At 37.8% G+C, this 13,392-nt stretch overlaps 1 protein-coding gene across 2 annotated transcripts in view; it reads left to right on the top strand.

Annotated features, from left to right (window-relative positions):
- ATP2B4 (ATPase plasma membrane Ca2+ transporting 4) overlaps positions 1-13,392 on the top strand; it is a 69,662-nt gene that overhangs the window by 40,223 nt on the left and 16,047 nt on the right. For both annotated transcript variants that reach the window (XM_015832162.1, XM_015832163.1), the window contains exons 11-16: positions 473-707; positions 4,119-4,298; positions 5,341-5,428; positions 5,960-6,066; positions 6,787-6,978; positions 7,665-7,878. In XM_015832162.1, the coding sequence (XP_015687648.1) occupies positions 473-707; positions 4,119-4,298; positions 5,341-5,428; positions 5,960-6,066; positions 6,787-6,978; positions 7,665-7,878 (1,016 nt within the window). The remainder of the gene's footprint in view (positions 1-472; positions 708-4,118; positions 4,299-5,340; positions 5,429-5,959; positions 6,067-6,786; positions 6,979-7,664; positions 7,879-13,392) is intronic.

The raw sequence follows: 13,392 nt of genomic DNA, 5'->3' as shown, positions 1-13,392 counted from the left end.
GGAATCAACCCTTCTCATCTGCCAGGATTATCTTCCCAAACTTCTCAAGCCTTCATTAACATTAAGAGGGTTTTTTTTAAGCTGTTCCAGTGTAGAGTTCCATGAACTCTGGGATATTCCAATGCTTTTTCCAACTCATTGACAAGGAGTAATCAAAGTCTTTTCTTTCTTATAAATCATCTGTGAGAAGTGTTATTTAAGTTATAGATTTGTAGGTTTGTGGGTTCAGTTAGCAGTTCAAAGGTTAAATCCCTTGTATTTCCATATGCACACATTCTGTTTGTAGAAATCCATTTTGATCACCCTTCTTGAGCCTCCATTTTTAAAGAATTCACACAATTAATAACTACCTGAAAAGTAATGTGTTTAATATATAGGTTATATACAGGTAGCTTAAGCTTTGCTTGTAAAGTATGAACATAATTTTTGAAATATGTGCTTAATCCTTTTGTTTTTTTTCCCTTTAATACAGGTGCACAAAAATTTTGGACAAAAATGGGGAAATTCGATTATTTAAAGTGAAAGACCGGGATGAGATGGTGAAAAAAGTGATTGAACCAATGGCTTGTCAGGGGCTACGCACTATTTGCCTGGCTTACCGGGATTTCCCTGCTGGTGTTGAACCTGACTGGGATGCTGAAAATGAGATTTTGTCTGACCTTACTTGCATCACTGTTGTTGGCATTGAGGATCCTGTTCGTCCAGAGGTACCAGGATAACTTTCTTTCCTGTGTGCATATAGTATATTGAATATTAACTTGGCTTTCCCAACCTGGCACCCTCCAGCTAGCTAAAGATTATAGCGATTGAAGTCCAGCAAACATACGGTATAAAATGGCTATTCTATTCTAATCATAATCTTATTCTATGCATATTCATTCTTTCTTTTTCTTTTTGCTGTTTCCAATTTTGTTCCTTTGCTGACAGCTCACCCGTTTTGTTCTCTTAGGTCACCATTTTGGTGGTGTACCTGTTATCTTATTTTTTCCGGTCCCTTCTCTGACTTGCTCTGCTTTTTTTATTATTATCCTTTGCCTTTTACTTTCCTGCAGGGTATTCCTTTGTCCTTTATTTTGTTTTTTCATTGCTTTCCTTTGGATCTACTTTTTAATGCAACCTTGATTTTTTTTTCTTCAACTACCTGATCTTTTTGGTTTTTCCTTATTCCTGTTTGTGTATCAGTGAATACCTTTAGTGGATGTCCCATACCCTTTCCATCTCTACCTTCTGCTCATTTTCTACCAGCAGTTAAAGATTGCTCTATTCTCAGTTACAGAGACTTTGTCTTCATTGATAACAACATTGTGTTATCAGTAAGGTTGCCGTTTGTGGGAAGAGCCCTTGTGAGTTTAATAGCAGAGTTGCAGTTCTGTTCTGGTTTTGCTCTTTGGTACCTACCTAGCAGGGAGATAGTGGAAAGGTCCAGCTTTTTCTTTCAAAGATTTGCAGGACAAAGACTAATCTATTCTCCTTGAATTTCACCCTGTTTTGCAATTGTTGCAGGTATTGGAAACTGTCAGGAAAAGACATGTAGACATCTAGAAAAGGAAAAAGAGTTTTGACTGATTGCTGCTTCACTTAAAAATTATGCATTCTGTGTACCTATTAAAGAACACCAGATATATCTGCCCTAAAAATGGCAACTATAATATACAAATTCCTCTTTAAAGCAGCCAAATATATTCCACAAAGAAAATATACTTGCTGAGGGAAATTGATTATCTTTGGTTTACTTCATCCTTCCCAGGCTCTGTTTTCTCTCACAATTTCTATGGGGTGACAAGCAGACAACTGACATAACACAATAAACCATCCTATGACTGCTACTTGATTACATTTCAGAATTGGGCCCCTGCACACTGTTCCCATAATTAGACGCTGAAATATCTGGGATTGAAAATGGCTTCACAGATGCCTTGCATGCACTAGTCTGGAGGCAGTGATTCAATTTGCAGATTTCTTAATGGTGTTTCTCTTCTCAGTCAGTCCTTAGCCCTACTGTCACTCTGTGTATGGTTTGATCTATATGAGTTAACTTAAGCAGTGGTGATCTGATGCAGTCAAGAGGTGGAAATTAATCTGTTTCTATACTGCCATCCCATCACAGGAGAGGGATGAAATGGACCCCTAACAGCATTGTATGTTTGAAGAAAGGCAAGAAGTTATATATATATCCTTATAGGCAAGAAGGATGTCTGTTCTAGAAATCATTCCACACTCCAGCATGCTTATTGTGTTGCATACGCATGCACTGAAATACATGTCTGTTGCCCAGGTGCCACAAAATTATTAGTTATGGCATGGCAGAGTAGTGGGCAGGAGAACATGTTTCACAGGCCCATTAGAAAAAATGTAGAGCAATTTAATGCTTGAGCATTTTCTATTAATACATCTATATAGTGCTATTCAAAATAATCTGCACTTAGCAGATTATCATGTTTGTAGTTTCTGTTGTAATTCTTCTCATTTCTTAATGGAAATGTTTGACCTTCCGTTGCAAGTTGTAAAATCCTTGCAAAACACAAAATAAGTTACACTGCCTTTAAGCAATTATAGACTTGGTTTCTTCTCACAAATTGTTATGAGGTTTACATTAAGACTCTGTGAGTAAATACAGAATTTTTTCCTTTTTAAAAACAAGAAATTTCTGGACATTGTGTCATATTTGTATTTTCATATTGACTGCTTTAAGAATCCAGTGGAGCTAATTTAAACTTAGTAAGAGGTAATGGTTGCTCCCAAAGAGTTCCACGAGGGGCAACTGGAACCTGGATCTCCTTGGTTCTTGTTCAACACTTGATTAGCTAATTTATGCCATTGACTTGTGGTTTCATGATATAATTGTTCAGGTAAGTGGAATTGATAGTCAAGTGTTGTAGATCAGGATGCTCTTACTTGGTATGTCAGTCCCCGAACTCTCCTCTCTCTACCTCTGGTTTTCAGTTTCTCCACATCAGTCCTTAGTGCTCTTTGAATTGTTCTCTTAAATGTTTTCTGTTTCTGAAAACCCATGTTGGTTGTCCCTCTTTGTAAACAGATTAGAATGCCATGGCGCAATCCATGATTGAAGAATAAATTTGCCATTACAATATAAGTTTCAATCAGTTTATTATTACAGCCATAGGCCAATACATAAAATTAAAACATTCAAATGTAAGGCCACACTTGAAATACTGCATCCAGTTTTGGTCACCACGATGTAAAAAAGATGTTGAGACTCTAGAAAGAGTACAAAGAAGAGCAACAAAGCTGACCAGGGGACTGGCGGCTAAAACATATAAAGAACGGTTGCTGGAATTGGGTATGTCTAATTTAATGAAAAGAAGGACTAAGGGTGACATGATAGCAGTGTTCCAATATCTCAGGAGTTGCCACAAAGAAGTGGGAGTCAAGCTATTTTCCAAAGTGCCTGAAGGCAGGACAAGAAGCAACGGATGGAAACTAATCAAGGAGAGAAGCAACCTAGAACTAAGGAGAATTTTCTGACAGAACAATTAATCAGTGGAACAACCGGCCTCCAGAAGCTCTGAATGCTCCAACACTGGAAGTTTTTAAGAAGAGACTGGACAGCCATTTGTCTGAAATGGTATAGGGTTTCCTGTCTGAGCAGGGGATTGGACTAGATGACCTCCAAGATCCCTTCCAACTTTACTACTATTATTATTATTATTATTATTATTATTATTATTATTATTATTATTATTATTATTAAATAAAACAGAACTAAACAGAACCGAACACAAGAAAGTATAGCAATATATTATAATTAATGATGTAATCAATGAATGTCCAAAGTCTGCCTAGTTTTACAGACAGTATAACAAAACCTATCTGCCTTCAGAGAGACTTGAGTCATACTCACCTGACAATAAAAATACATTGAATATGGTCTAATACTGAATAAAAACATGTAATAAAATTAATTATAAAAGATTATTAAAAAGATCTAAAATATTTATTTACGTTTCTGCTGAATCCTCAGTGCTGCTTTGCAGAATCTAGCCACAATATAGGTTATTACAGTTTCCACCCATTATTTCTTATTTGAGACATCTTTTTTTTTTGCCTGCTTCATGGTCCCTTCCTTATAGGTTCTGTTTTTCATGGCTTATCAATAGGTACCTGAGGCCATTCAGAAGTGCCAGCGTGCTGGTATCACTGTCAGGATGGTTACAGGTGACAACATTAACACAGCACGTGCCATTGCAACTAAGTGTGGGATCCTGCTGCCCGGAGAGGACTTCCTGTGCTTGGAAGGGAAGGAATTTAATCGGCTGATCCGCAATGAGAAAGGAGAGGTAATATGAATGAGGGATTGAAGCTGATCAAGTTTCTGTCAGAGCTGAGATCTCCAAAACCTGTTACCAAATGGGGCAGGAGGGAAAAATATTTAAAATATGGAGAATAATCTCATTAGCCATATTTTATTTTGTTTCATTTCATTTCAATATAAATGAAAAATCAATATTTTGTTTACTCTGACTCCCCCCCCTTTTTTTTGTATGTGATCCCTGGTTTTGTTTTAAGTGATGTATTCATTCTAATGTGATGGCAAACTGCATCCCTAAAACATGGAAATTTGTCACTTAGGAAGAGTTTTACTGCATGGCAAAGAAGATAATTTTTATGTAATTCAAAAAAAACTCTATTGATTTTAAGGAATAGACCCTGGATATGAGTCTACTAACTATTTTTGGAGAGCGTCCAAGTCTTTAAAAATGAAAAGATTAAGCAGTATGTTTCTGTATTTCCAAATTTAATAATAAACTTAAGGACTGAATTTATTTTTACATTGCTGTTTATAATTATTAAATAGAGGTTTTCCTTTTTTCCTTACCATTAAATAGTTTTGTTTTTATTTTTTGTCATGTCTAGTTTATTTTAATCACCATAGTATATCTAGGTTTTATTTGTTTACTATCCTTTTTTCAGTTGTAGGTTTTTAATTTCATTTAATTTTATCTTTAATTAGAAGGGGAAAAATGATAGTATTGTAAGGCTGCAGTGTAGATATACAAAGGCTTCTTTGCCTGTCTCTCTAAAGTTGCAAGTATCTGCTGTGGCCTGCTGTATTGGAGCAGCTGACATCATATATTCCTAATTTCTAAGGTATTGACTCTGCAATCCTCTGATAATATGTCAGATCCATGTTAATGTTAACAGAATGGTTTCTCCATACTACCTGCAATTGTTATGCCATTCATCATTGGTCATTAGATGAAATTCTTTTGAGAAAGTGGATGATGCTTTCAGAACCTTTTGTAAGTGGAGAGGGGAGACTGGTTCCAAAGCCCCTTTCAGAGCTAACCTAGCTTCTCCTATTGGGGTTTTGCTCTGCAGGTGGAGCAAGAACAACTGGATAAAATCTGGCCTAAACTTCGAGTCTTGGCACGTTCTTCACCAACTGACAAACACACCCTTGTGAAAGGTATGATCAACCAAAGAGATAACATTTGTGAACAGATACATTGCATTTACAGAGCCAGATTTGCTGAATTGACATGTATTCATGTATGATCCAGTTCCAAAATGCAATACGTGAGGCAACCTACACAGTGAAAATTGAATAGCTTTTTTTAAAAAAGGCAGCAAATCAGAAACAAAACAAATATTTGTTAAACGCCAGTCTGAGCAATATAATTCCATCCACATTTGACAGTAGAATGTTGGCAAGGGAATGTGCTATATCAACTTCTTATAAGCAGGGAATTCCTGAGTCTGGGCATGGTAACAAAAAAATAAACCCCTTTGTATATCCCTCATATTTAAAAAGATGTCTCATTAATTTGTCTTAGTGGACAAGATATTAATCTCTTAAAAAACTATACAGTCCTTTAGATATCATAGCCCTAGGTTGGTCAGGGTTTTACATGATAATCATATAAATTGTTTCTAGAATTTTGCCAGTAAATCTAGTGGCTCTGTGCTTATCCTCTACTGACCTTGGGCTCATTTTCAGGAATTATTGACAGTACTGTTGGGGAGCGGAGGCAGGTGGTAGCTGTAACTGGAGATGGCACCAATGATGGCCCAGCCTTGAAGAAAGCAGATGTTGGATTTGCTATGGTATGAGCTCATATTCTAGGGACTACATTGCAAACAAAAAAGGAGCAGATAATTATTTGTTGGTGTGTATTTTTGCATGATGGAACTGATAACTGATAACACTGGTTGGCAAAAAAAAAACACAACCCTGCAGCATTGTATATATGTTAAAGTTATTTTCACTGTGTTCTGTTTTCTGTTTTAGCTTTTTCAGTTGCAGAAGTCAGAAATCTTGCAGCCCAAAACAAAATTTTACCATCCCTGGGCTCAGTAGGACACAGCAGGCAAGCATTAGGGAAAATTGGTCGCTACAGGGAACCTGCTTAACGCTTCTGAGATTTGCTGGCCTATTCTAACAGGCATAGATTTTCTAGTCATTGACTGCCACCACGTGTCTGTAACTGAGTTTTGCAATAAGCCTAACAGCCTCCTTAATCACCAACAAGTCCAAGCAAAGAGGCAATGCCTAGCTTTTCCTCAGAGTTTTTGAACTGGAAGGAAGAAAAGTTAAGCTGATTATACAGATTAGGTATTTTAATTGTCAAAGAGTCTTGTGTTTGTTCATTTGGATCTTTCAGAAAAATAATGAAATGTTTCATATAATTTACACTGCAGTGTTACATCTGAAATGAACTGACGTTGACCATTTTATGGCTGCAAGTCTTAAAATTGAACATAAACAGATTTAATGCTTCCCTTCCGACTAATTGTCTTTCCTCTGCTTGTTCTTTATTTTCTCAGGGCATTGCTGGCACAGATGTGGCTAAGGAGGCTTCAGACATTATCCTGACAGATGATAATTTTACAAGCATTGTTAAGGCAGTGATGTGGGGCCGCAATGTATATGATAGCATTTCCAAATTCCTGCAGTTCCAGCTGACAGTCAATGTCGTGGCTGTGATTGTGGCATTCACGGGTGCTTGCATCACACAGGTAACCACAGCTAAAAGAGTTGGGACTTTTTTTAATGAATATGAGATGATCTAGATTCCATTGGGGGTCTTCAAATACAACAATCAAAATGTTTTGATGCATATAAAGCTAAAAAGTTCAAAGATAAGAAGAGAATTAGATGAACAAGAACTTTACTTTCCAGAAGGAAACCAAAAGTCTATTCATTTAGCTTTTCTAACAGTGGCCAACTAGATACCACAGGCGGGTCACAAATAGAGCTGATGGAGACAGTATATAATGGACTACTATCGCTAATGGTTATAAACAATTTATTTATATTTTCATCAGAAGACTACAGTTCTTTTTGCATCACATCTACCCAAAGACCTCTACAGTACTGGAATTACAGAATTGCTACTCCTCTTTATTCAGTTGAAATTAGAAATGTGAACAACTTGAAGAAGAGCGTTCAAGCTGCACAAAAGAGATGCAACAAGTCTTGGACATACTGTAACACTAAATTAACAAAATATTTAATCATCGTATTAACAATAGTAATATTGGACTGCAAATACTAGTATTCCTGGATTATCATAGTAACTCAGATGTATGAATTCAGCACCAGTCAACTCCCAAGTTAAAGAACTGGGGTAAGGGGAAGAATATAGCCATGGACTATGTTTACATTATATTAGTTTTTGAAAGGATTTTTTCTTTCTCTGCAGGATTCACCTCTGAAGGCTGTCCAGATGTTGTGGGTGAACTTGATCATGGACACCTTTGCCTCATTAGCTCTTGCCACAGAACCCCCTTCAGAGTCTTTGCTCCTGCGTAGGCCATATGGTCGCAACAAGCCACTAATTTCCCGAACCATGATGAAGAACATTCTGGGACATGCCGTGTACCAGCTCACCATTATTTTCACATTACTTTTTGCAGGTGAGACTAGAGGGCAATGTATAGAACAGCTAGGTAATCTGGGATCATTTTTCTGTTCTTGGATTGTATAAGGCTAAAAGAACTGGGCTGCAAAAATCCAGATGACCATTCAGCTGTAAAAAGAGAAAGAAAACTGTTTGCTATCATCCAGTCTTCTGTTTCTGCAACCCAAATCTGTGGCCTGAATTATATTCTATCTGTTTGCTCTTCCAAGATAGTGAAAAAACTATATAAAAGATCTCCATGATAGCTCTCAGCTGATTAATTCAATTTATGAGAGGATTTTAAAATATGTTTCTTCTTCTAGTGCTTTTGAGAAAATGAAGCCAAAAAAAGGTCATGTGGTTGTTTTTCATATTTGATTGCATCCTCTCTGAAATAACCACCATATCTATGCCAAGAAATAAAGATACTTCAAGATCCAGGGGGTACACCTAATTGACTTCTGTCCTCTTTCATTAAACATATTTTAATCTTTCAATAATGCTGAATACAGATTTCATGTTCTTGAAGGGTAACTAGTAGTTATTGGATAAATAGTATAAAGATAAATGATATATATCATTTTAATACCCAAAAAATTTTATGCCTTAAATTGTCATGAGTGCAAGCTGAGGAAAAAAATGTTTTGATTACCAGTACTGCTTACTTAGTGATGAAGTTTATTGCCTATTTCCTTATTGTACCTGATTCATAACAGAATTTATATTAATATTCAGCACCAGCTGTAGAAGCTTATAGTTCTTTAAATTATCAGGTAAAACAGTAGTTATCAATTTAATTAGTATGAATGAAATTGAATTGTAGCATGCTTATGATAGGAATAGTCAAGTTAGTAAATGGAAAGAATCTGCAAAATGAAATTTAGAAGGATCAAGTTATATGTTGCACTTAGTGGCAGTGAGAAGGCTGAAGAGGTTCCTCCTGATAAATTTGACTCCACACAAACTGGATGTTCCACACCCTATTGTGTGTTTTTAGAACTCAGTACAGTTTCAGTTGTGAACCATTAATACCTTCCAGTGAAAAATATTTCATCCTAACAGGAAGATTTATGTTTGTATTGTTAAACTGAATTCTTCCATTCATCGGTAAGCCAGATGCATAAGGTGGAAAAGATCTGGATTACTCTGTTTGCTTTTTTCCTGATAGAGGCTTTGTGCTTTTCAACTGCTACAGAACCAGCAGAAATTCAGTGGGCAGTATGGAAAAACTGCTGTGAAGAACAACTGCAGTTGCAGTTTGCTTGCTGTTGAAGTCTTAAGAATCTCACTATGACTCTAAGTCAGAGTCTGTTCTCTTTAGTTTTGTGGCTGAGAAATACATATATTTATAGCTCATCATTTCCATTTTAAAAGCTGTTTTGTTTTGGTAATGAAGGTTTTCAAATAATTATCTACAAACTTTAATTGAAGCATAAAGAAAGGAATTCTCATTAAGGGAACAGTCTATTTCTCCAGCAGCCTCTTAGGTAATTCTAACATTGCTTAAATGAGGAGCCATTTGTACACAGAAAGTGAATTAAATATAAACTATATTCTTTTTTTACTGATTTAGTTTGAATATATTAATTAGTGATGTTGAGACTTTTTGGAATTCAAAATTTGGCAAAGCTAGGCTGGCAGAAGACAAGGAAGTTGGCAGGAAGGCTAAGAGTAAGACAGGATCAAAACAAAGACTTGTTTGAAAGAAGAGCAAGCAGTAGCAAAAAAGCACTTTCTAGTTATACTAAATTGCTGCCTAGTCATGCTGTATTACATTAAATTATAAACAATTGTCTATTTTATTTTTTTGCTTTTGCTTTAATATGTGGAAAAATAAAAAGGGGGTTTTCTTTTCTTTTTTTAAAGATATTTTAAAGAATAATATTGTCCAACTGTCTGATAAATTATCAGATATTATTCAACTGAAGTAGGACTATACTATATATTTTCTATAAGCTTAAGATTTCCATGGTGATTTCTGAATATTAGGGTTCTCATTATTTTGATTCTGTTAAATATCTGGGAATAACTATCAAGGAAACATTCTTCACTGTGGATATAAATATAAGGGGTCCTTGGTGCTTTTTGAGCTTGATTGTTTTCTTGCAGACATTTCGTTACGTGAACTAAGTAACATCAGTGCAGCTCAGAGAGCACCAAGGACCCCTCATTTAAACCCTGAATTGCAAATATTTTCCTTTATTATATAAATACATTATATCTTAGTGCTTATTTCAGACTGACATTACCATAAATAAAACCATTAAAAGTACCAAAGATTTTTTTTACTCTTTAAGGAAAATATGAATGTTTAAAAATGAATATTACATCAAGCATTATGTATTACTTTCAGGTGTTATATTAATATCTTAAAGTAGGGGTCTTCAGCCCCTGGGTCAAGGCCCACTCCTGGTTTGTGGCCTATTCGGAACCGGGTTGCATGCACATACACATGCGCGCAGCCCAACTTGTGTATGTTGAGCTGTGTGCACATGCATACCAGCCCACCATTCGCATGGTCAGGTTCCCCTCCCCCCCCAGGCCACCAAATCTCAAAGGTTGGGGACTGCTGTCTTAAAGTATTGATTGATAATATATTAGGAATATTTTTAGGGGAAGGATAGTTTAAGTTTCTTAAGTCTTTTTTTAACCTAAATAATTGTTATTGTATAATGATGGAGATTTCAGATTTTCTGCTTCAACTTTATCATTGGACATTTCTTCCAATTTCAGTTTCTTTCTGGAATACAAGTGATCTAGTAAAAGAAACTTTTTGGCACAATTAGAAAGTCATGTGATGAAGCTGAAGTTTGGCTCCACTTTTAGCAGTGGGTTTTTTTGACATTTCTTGAAGACATATTCAGAAATTATACACAAGCATAATTCATTCCCTCACTCACCTAATAAACTTACATAGAACATAATAAGCAATTCCAGTTTGAAAACTGCTGATATTTTTTTTTCTCAAACTCTCTTCCCAATCTCTCTTTTTTTCAGTGGGGAGGGTTGAAAGTTAGGGTGAAGAAGGGGTATTATTTGAATCATCTAATAGTTAGTTAACATGTCTTTAGGTTACTGCAAAACGAATCTTGATTGTCCAAAATTGCAAAATGACAATATAATAAATTTTAAATCTTTAATTTTTTAAACTCACCACACATTGCTGAATCCAAGGAGAGCCTCTTTAAAAGGAAGGTCTCATGCCTTCTTCATGATTGCTAGCATCCTCCCCTCCTGAAGATGGCTTCACTTTTTGCAGCACTGACAACCACAGCAGAACAATGAGCCAGCAAACAGAGTGGCACCTGGAAAACCTGGAATCGCTCATAAGTGCTTCACATAGATCAGACATGTCAAACACAAGGCCCGGGGGCCAGATGCGGCCCGCAAAGTGGTTTCATGTGGCCCGCGAAGCCATCCTGTGGCCCAGGCCAGCCGGGAGCCAATGTACAATTTTGTGGTGGCCATCTATGCTGAAACATATTCAGTCTTAGCTCCACAAGGCCGTCTAGAAACAGCGAGGAACCAGCCCCTGCTGTGTCGGCCCCGCCCCCTGGGTGCACGCTGGGGAGGTGTCACCCTTTGTGAGGCATGAAGAAATGGACCATGCCTTGGCGCTTGCCCCGGTCCCACCCCCTTCTGCCAGAGCCCCTCAGATCTGCCCAGGCCCCAGGCACATTTGACACAAACAATGTAGAGCTGGCCATGCCCACCCAGTAGGCCGCACCCACTCAGCCCCCCCGAGGGCAACTGCAATGCTGATGCGGCCCTCAATGAAATTGAGTTTGACACCCCTGACATAGATGAGGAGACTAAGACTGCAGCTTTCAATGGTTAAGTGCTCTAGGAGCTGAGGGAAAGTCAGTTTTGTTCAAGATGCAGTTTGGAGCCTTCAAGCAAACACTGAATTTGGCCACTTCCTCTCTTAATCACTTCAGGAAACTGCTTGTTAACTGCTTTTTGAAAACTAAAAATCTTTAGAACAGACAAATTTCATCACACTGGGTGAGTCCTTGGGTAAAGAAGATTTATGTAAGTTTAAGAACTTTAAAACATTTTTTTCACTCTGAAATAAAAAGCAACAGGATGAGTAAAATAATACTGAAAAGTTTTAAATGAACAAAGGGGCCAGATGGATTGGAAATAAGATTTAGAAACTAAGTATAAGAATCCTTCCTATGGGTTGTTTAAAATCCTATTAAAAATATATGAAGATTTTGAACCTAAGTGTAAGCAATCCTCCTGTGGGAAAATATTGTGGATTAGAGAAAAACATGATAGGAGGAGACTTTGAAGTCTGGAAACTAGACGCAATCAGAAGCTGGTAAAGATTATAATTAAAGGAGAAGAGGCACATTAGTAAAGAATGGAGGAAAGTATTTTGACTTTGGAAGAATTCAAGAATATTTGGCACCAATGCACTCAAAAAAATTATCTAAAAATTATCTACTCTCAATGAGTTTAAAAGAGGAGTTAGAAGACAACTAACAACCGAGAACCAGGTTGCTTTGGATACAGATTTTAAAATGACAAATACAAGAATGATATGGAAAAAGGTGCTACACAAGACCTACAAATGAAACTGGCTGATTTCTTAGTGATTAAAAGGGATACACCAATAATACATTAAAAGAGTGATTTGGACACCTTGCATATCTTGGCCTTACAAAAGAGGTGTGCTATACTAATGAAGGAGTTGCTGAGAAAAGACAAAAAATGAAAAGAAATACAGGTAGTCCTTGAGTTATGAGTGTAATGGAGCCTGCCCATTCCACTCGTAAATCGAAAACTCATAGAGTGAATCTCGTTCGAGGTACGAGACCACTCCCTTTCTCGTTAAAATGCATGCGGCATGTTAAGCGAACATGAGGTATCTCAGGGTGGGGAAGGTCATGGAGGCCCTAGTGCTGAAACTGGCCCCTAAGGCCTCCTCAACCCACTAAGATACCGCATGTTTTCCCCTCCCTTCCTGCCGTGCTGGACTCACCTGGAAAAGATCCATCTCCCCACTGCCACGGTTCCTGCTGCTGCCCAGATTTGAGGCAGGGGAACACTTCCGTGTATCCCACTCAGCCCAATCCGGGCTCTGGATGCCTTTTCTAGGCCACTGTGGCCCTGATGTGAGACCGGAAGAGGCTTTCACGATCCCCCTGCGGCCCAATCTGGGCTCCGGAGGCCTTTTCCAGGCTGCTGCGGCTCACATCTGAAGCTGGGGAGGCTTTTGCATACCCCCATGGCCCGATCCGGGCTCCAGAGGTCTTTTCCGGGCCCAATTAGTAGGCTGGCTTGGTCGCTCAACAGCAAGACACTGGTGAAGTGGGCAAGCAGGACCTGCATTCCCTCCACCGCATGAGAAAGACACATCTTCCTTCTCCTATCCTTACCACTTTCTACAGGGGGACGATTGTGAGCATACGGCATCACAGTCTGGTTTGGAAGCATCACTGCTTCAGACAGGAAGGCGGTGCAGAGAGTGGTGAGGATGGCTGAAAAGATCATTGGCAGTTCCCTCCCTCCCATCCAGGACATA

The sequence above is a fragment of the Protobothrops mucrosquamatus genome, unplaced genomic scaffold (assembly GCF_001527695.2).
Source record: "Protobothrops mucrosquamatus isolate PMUCROS unplaced genomic scaffold, P.Mucros_1.0 scaffold_310, whole genome shotgun sequence".
NCBI classification, from domain to species: domain Eukaryota; kingdom Metazoa; phylum Chordata; class Lepidosauria; order Squamata; family Viperidae; genus Protobothrops; species Protobothrops mucrosquamatus.
Note: the sequence above shows the minus strand (reverse complement) of the source record. Positions and strands in the feature narration are given on the sequence as shown.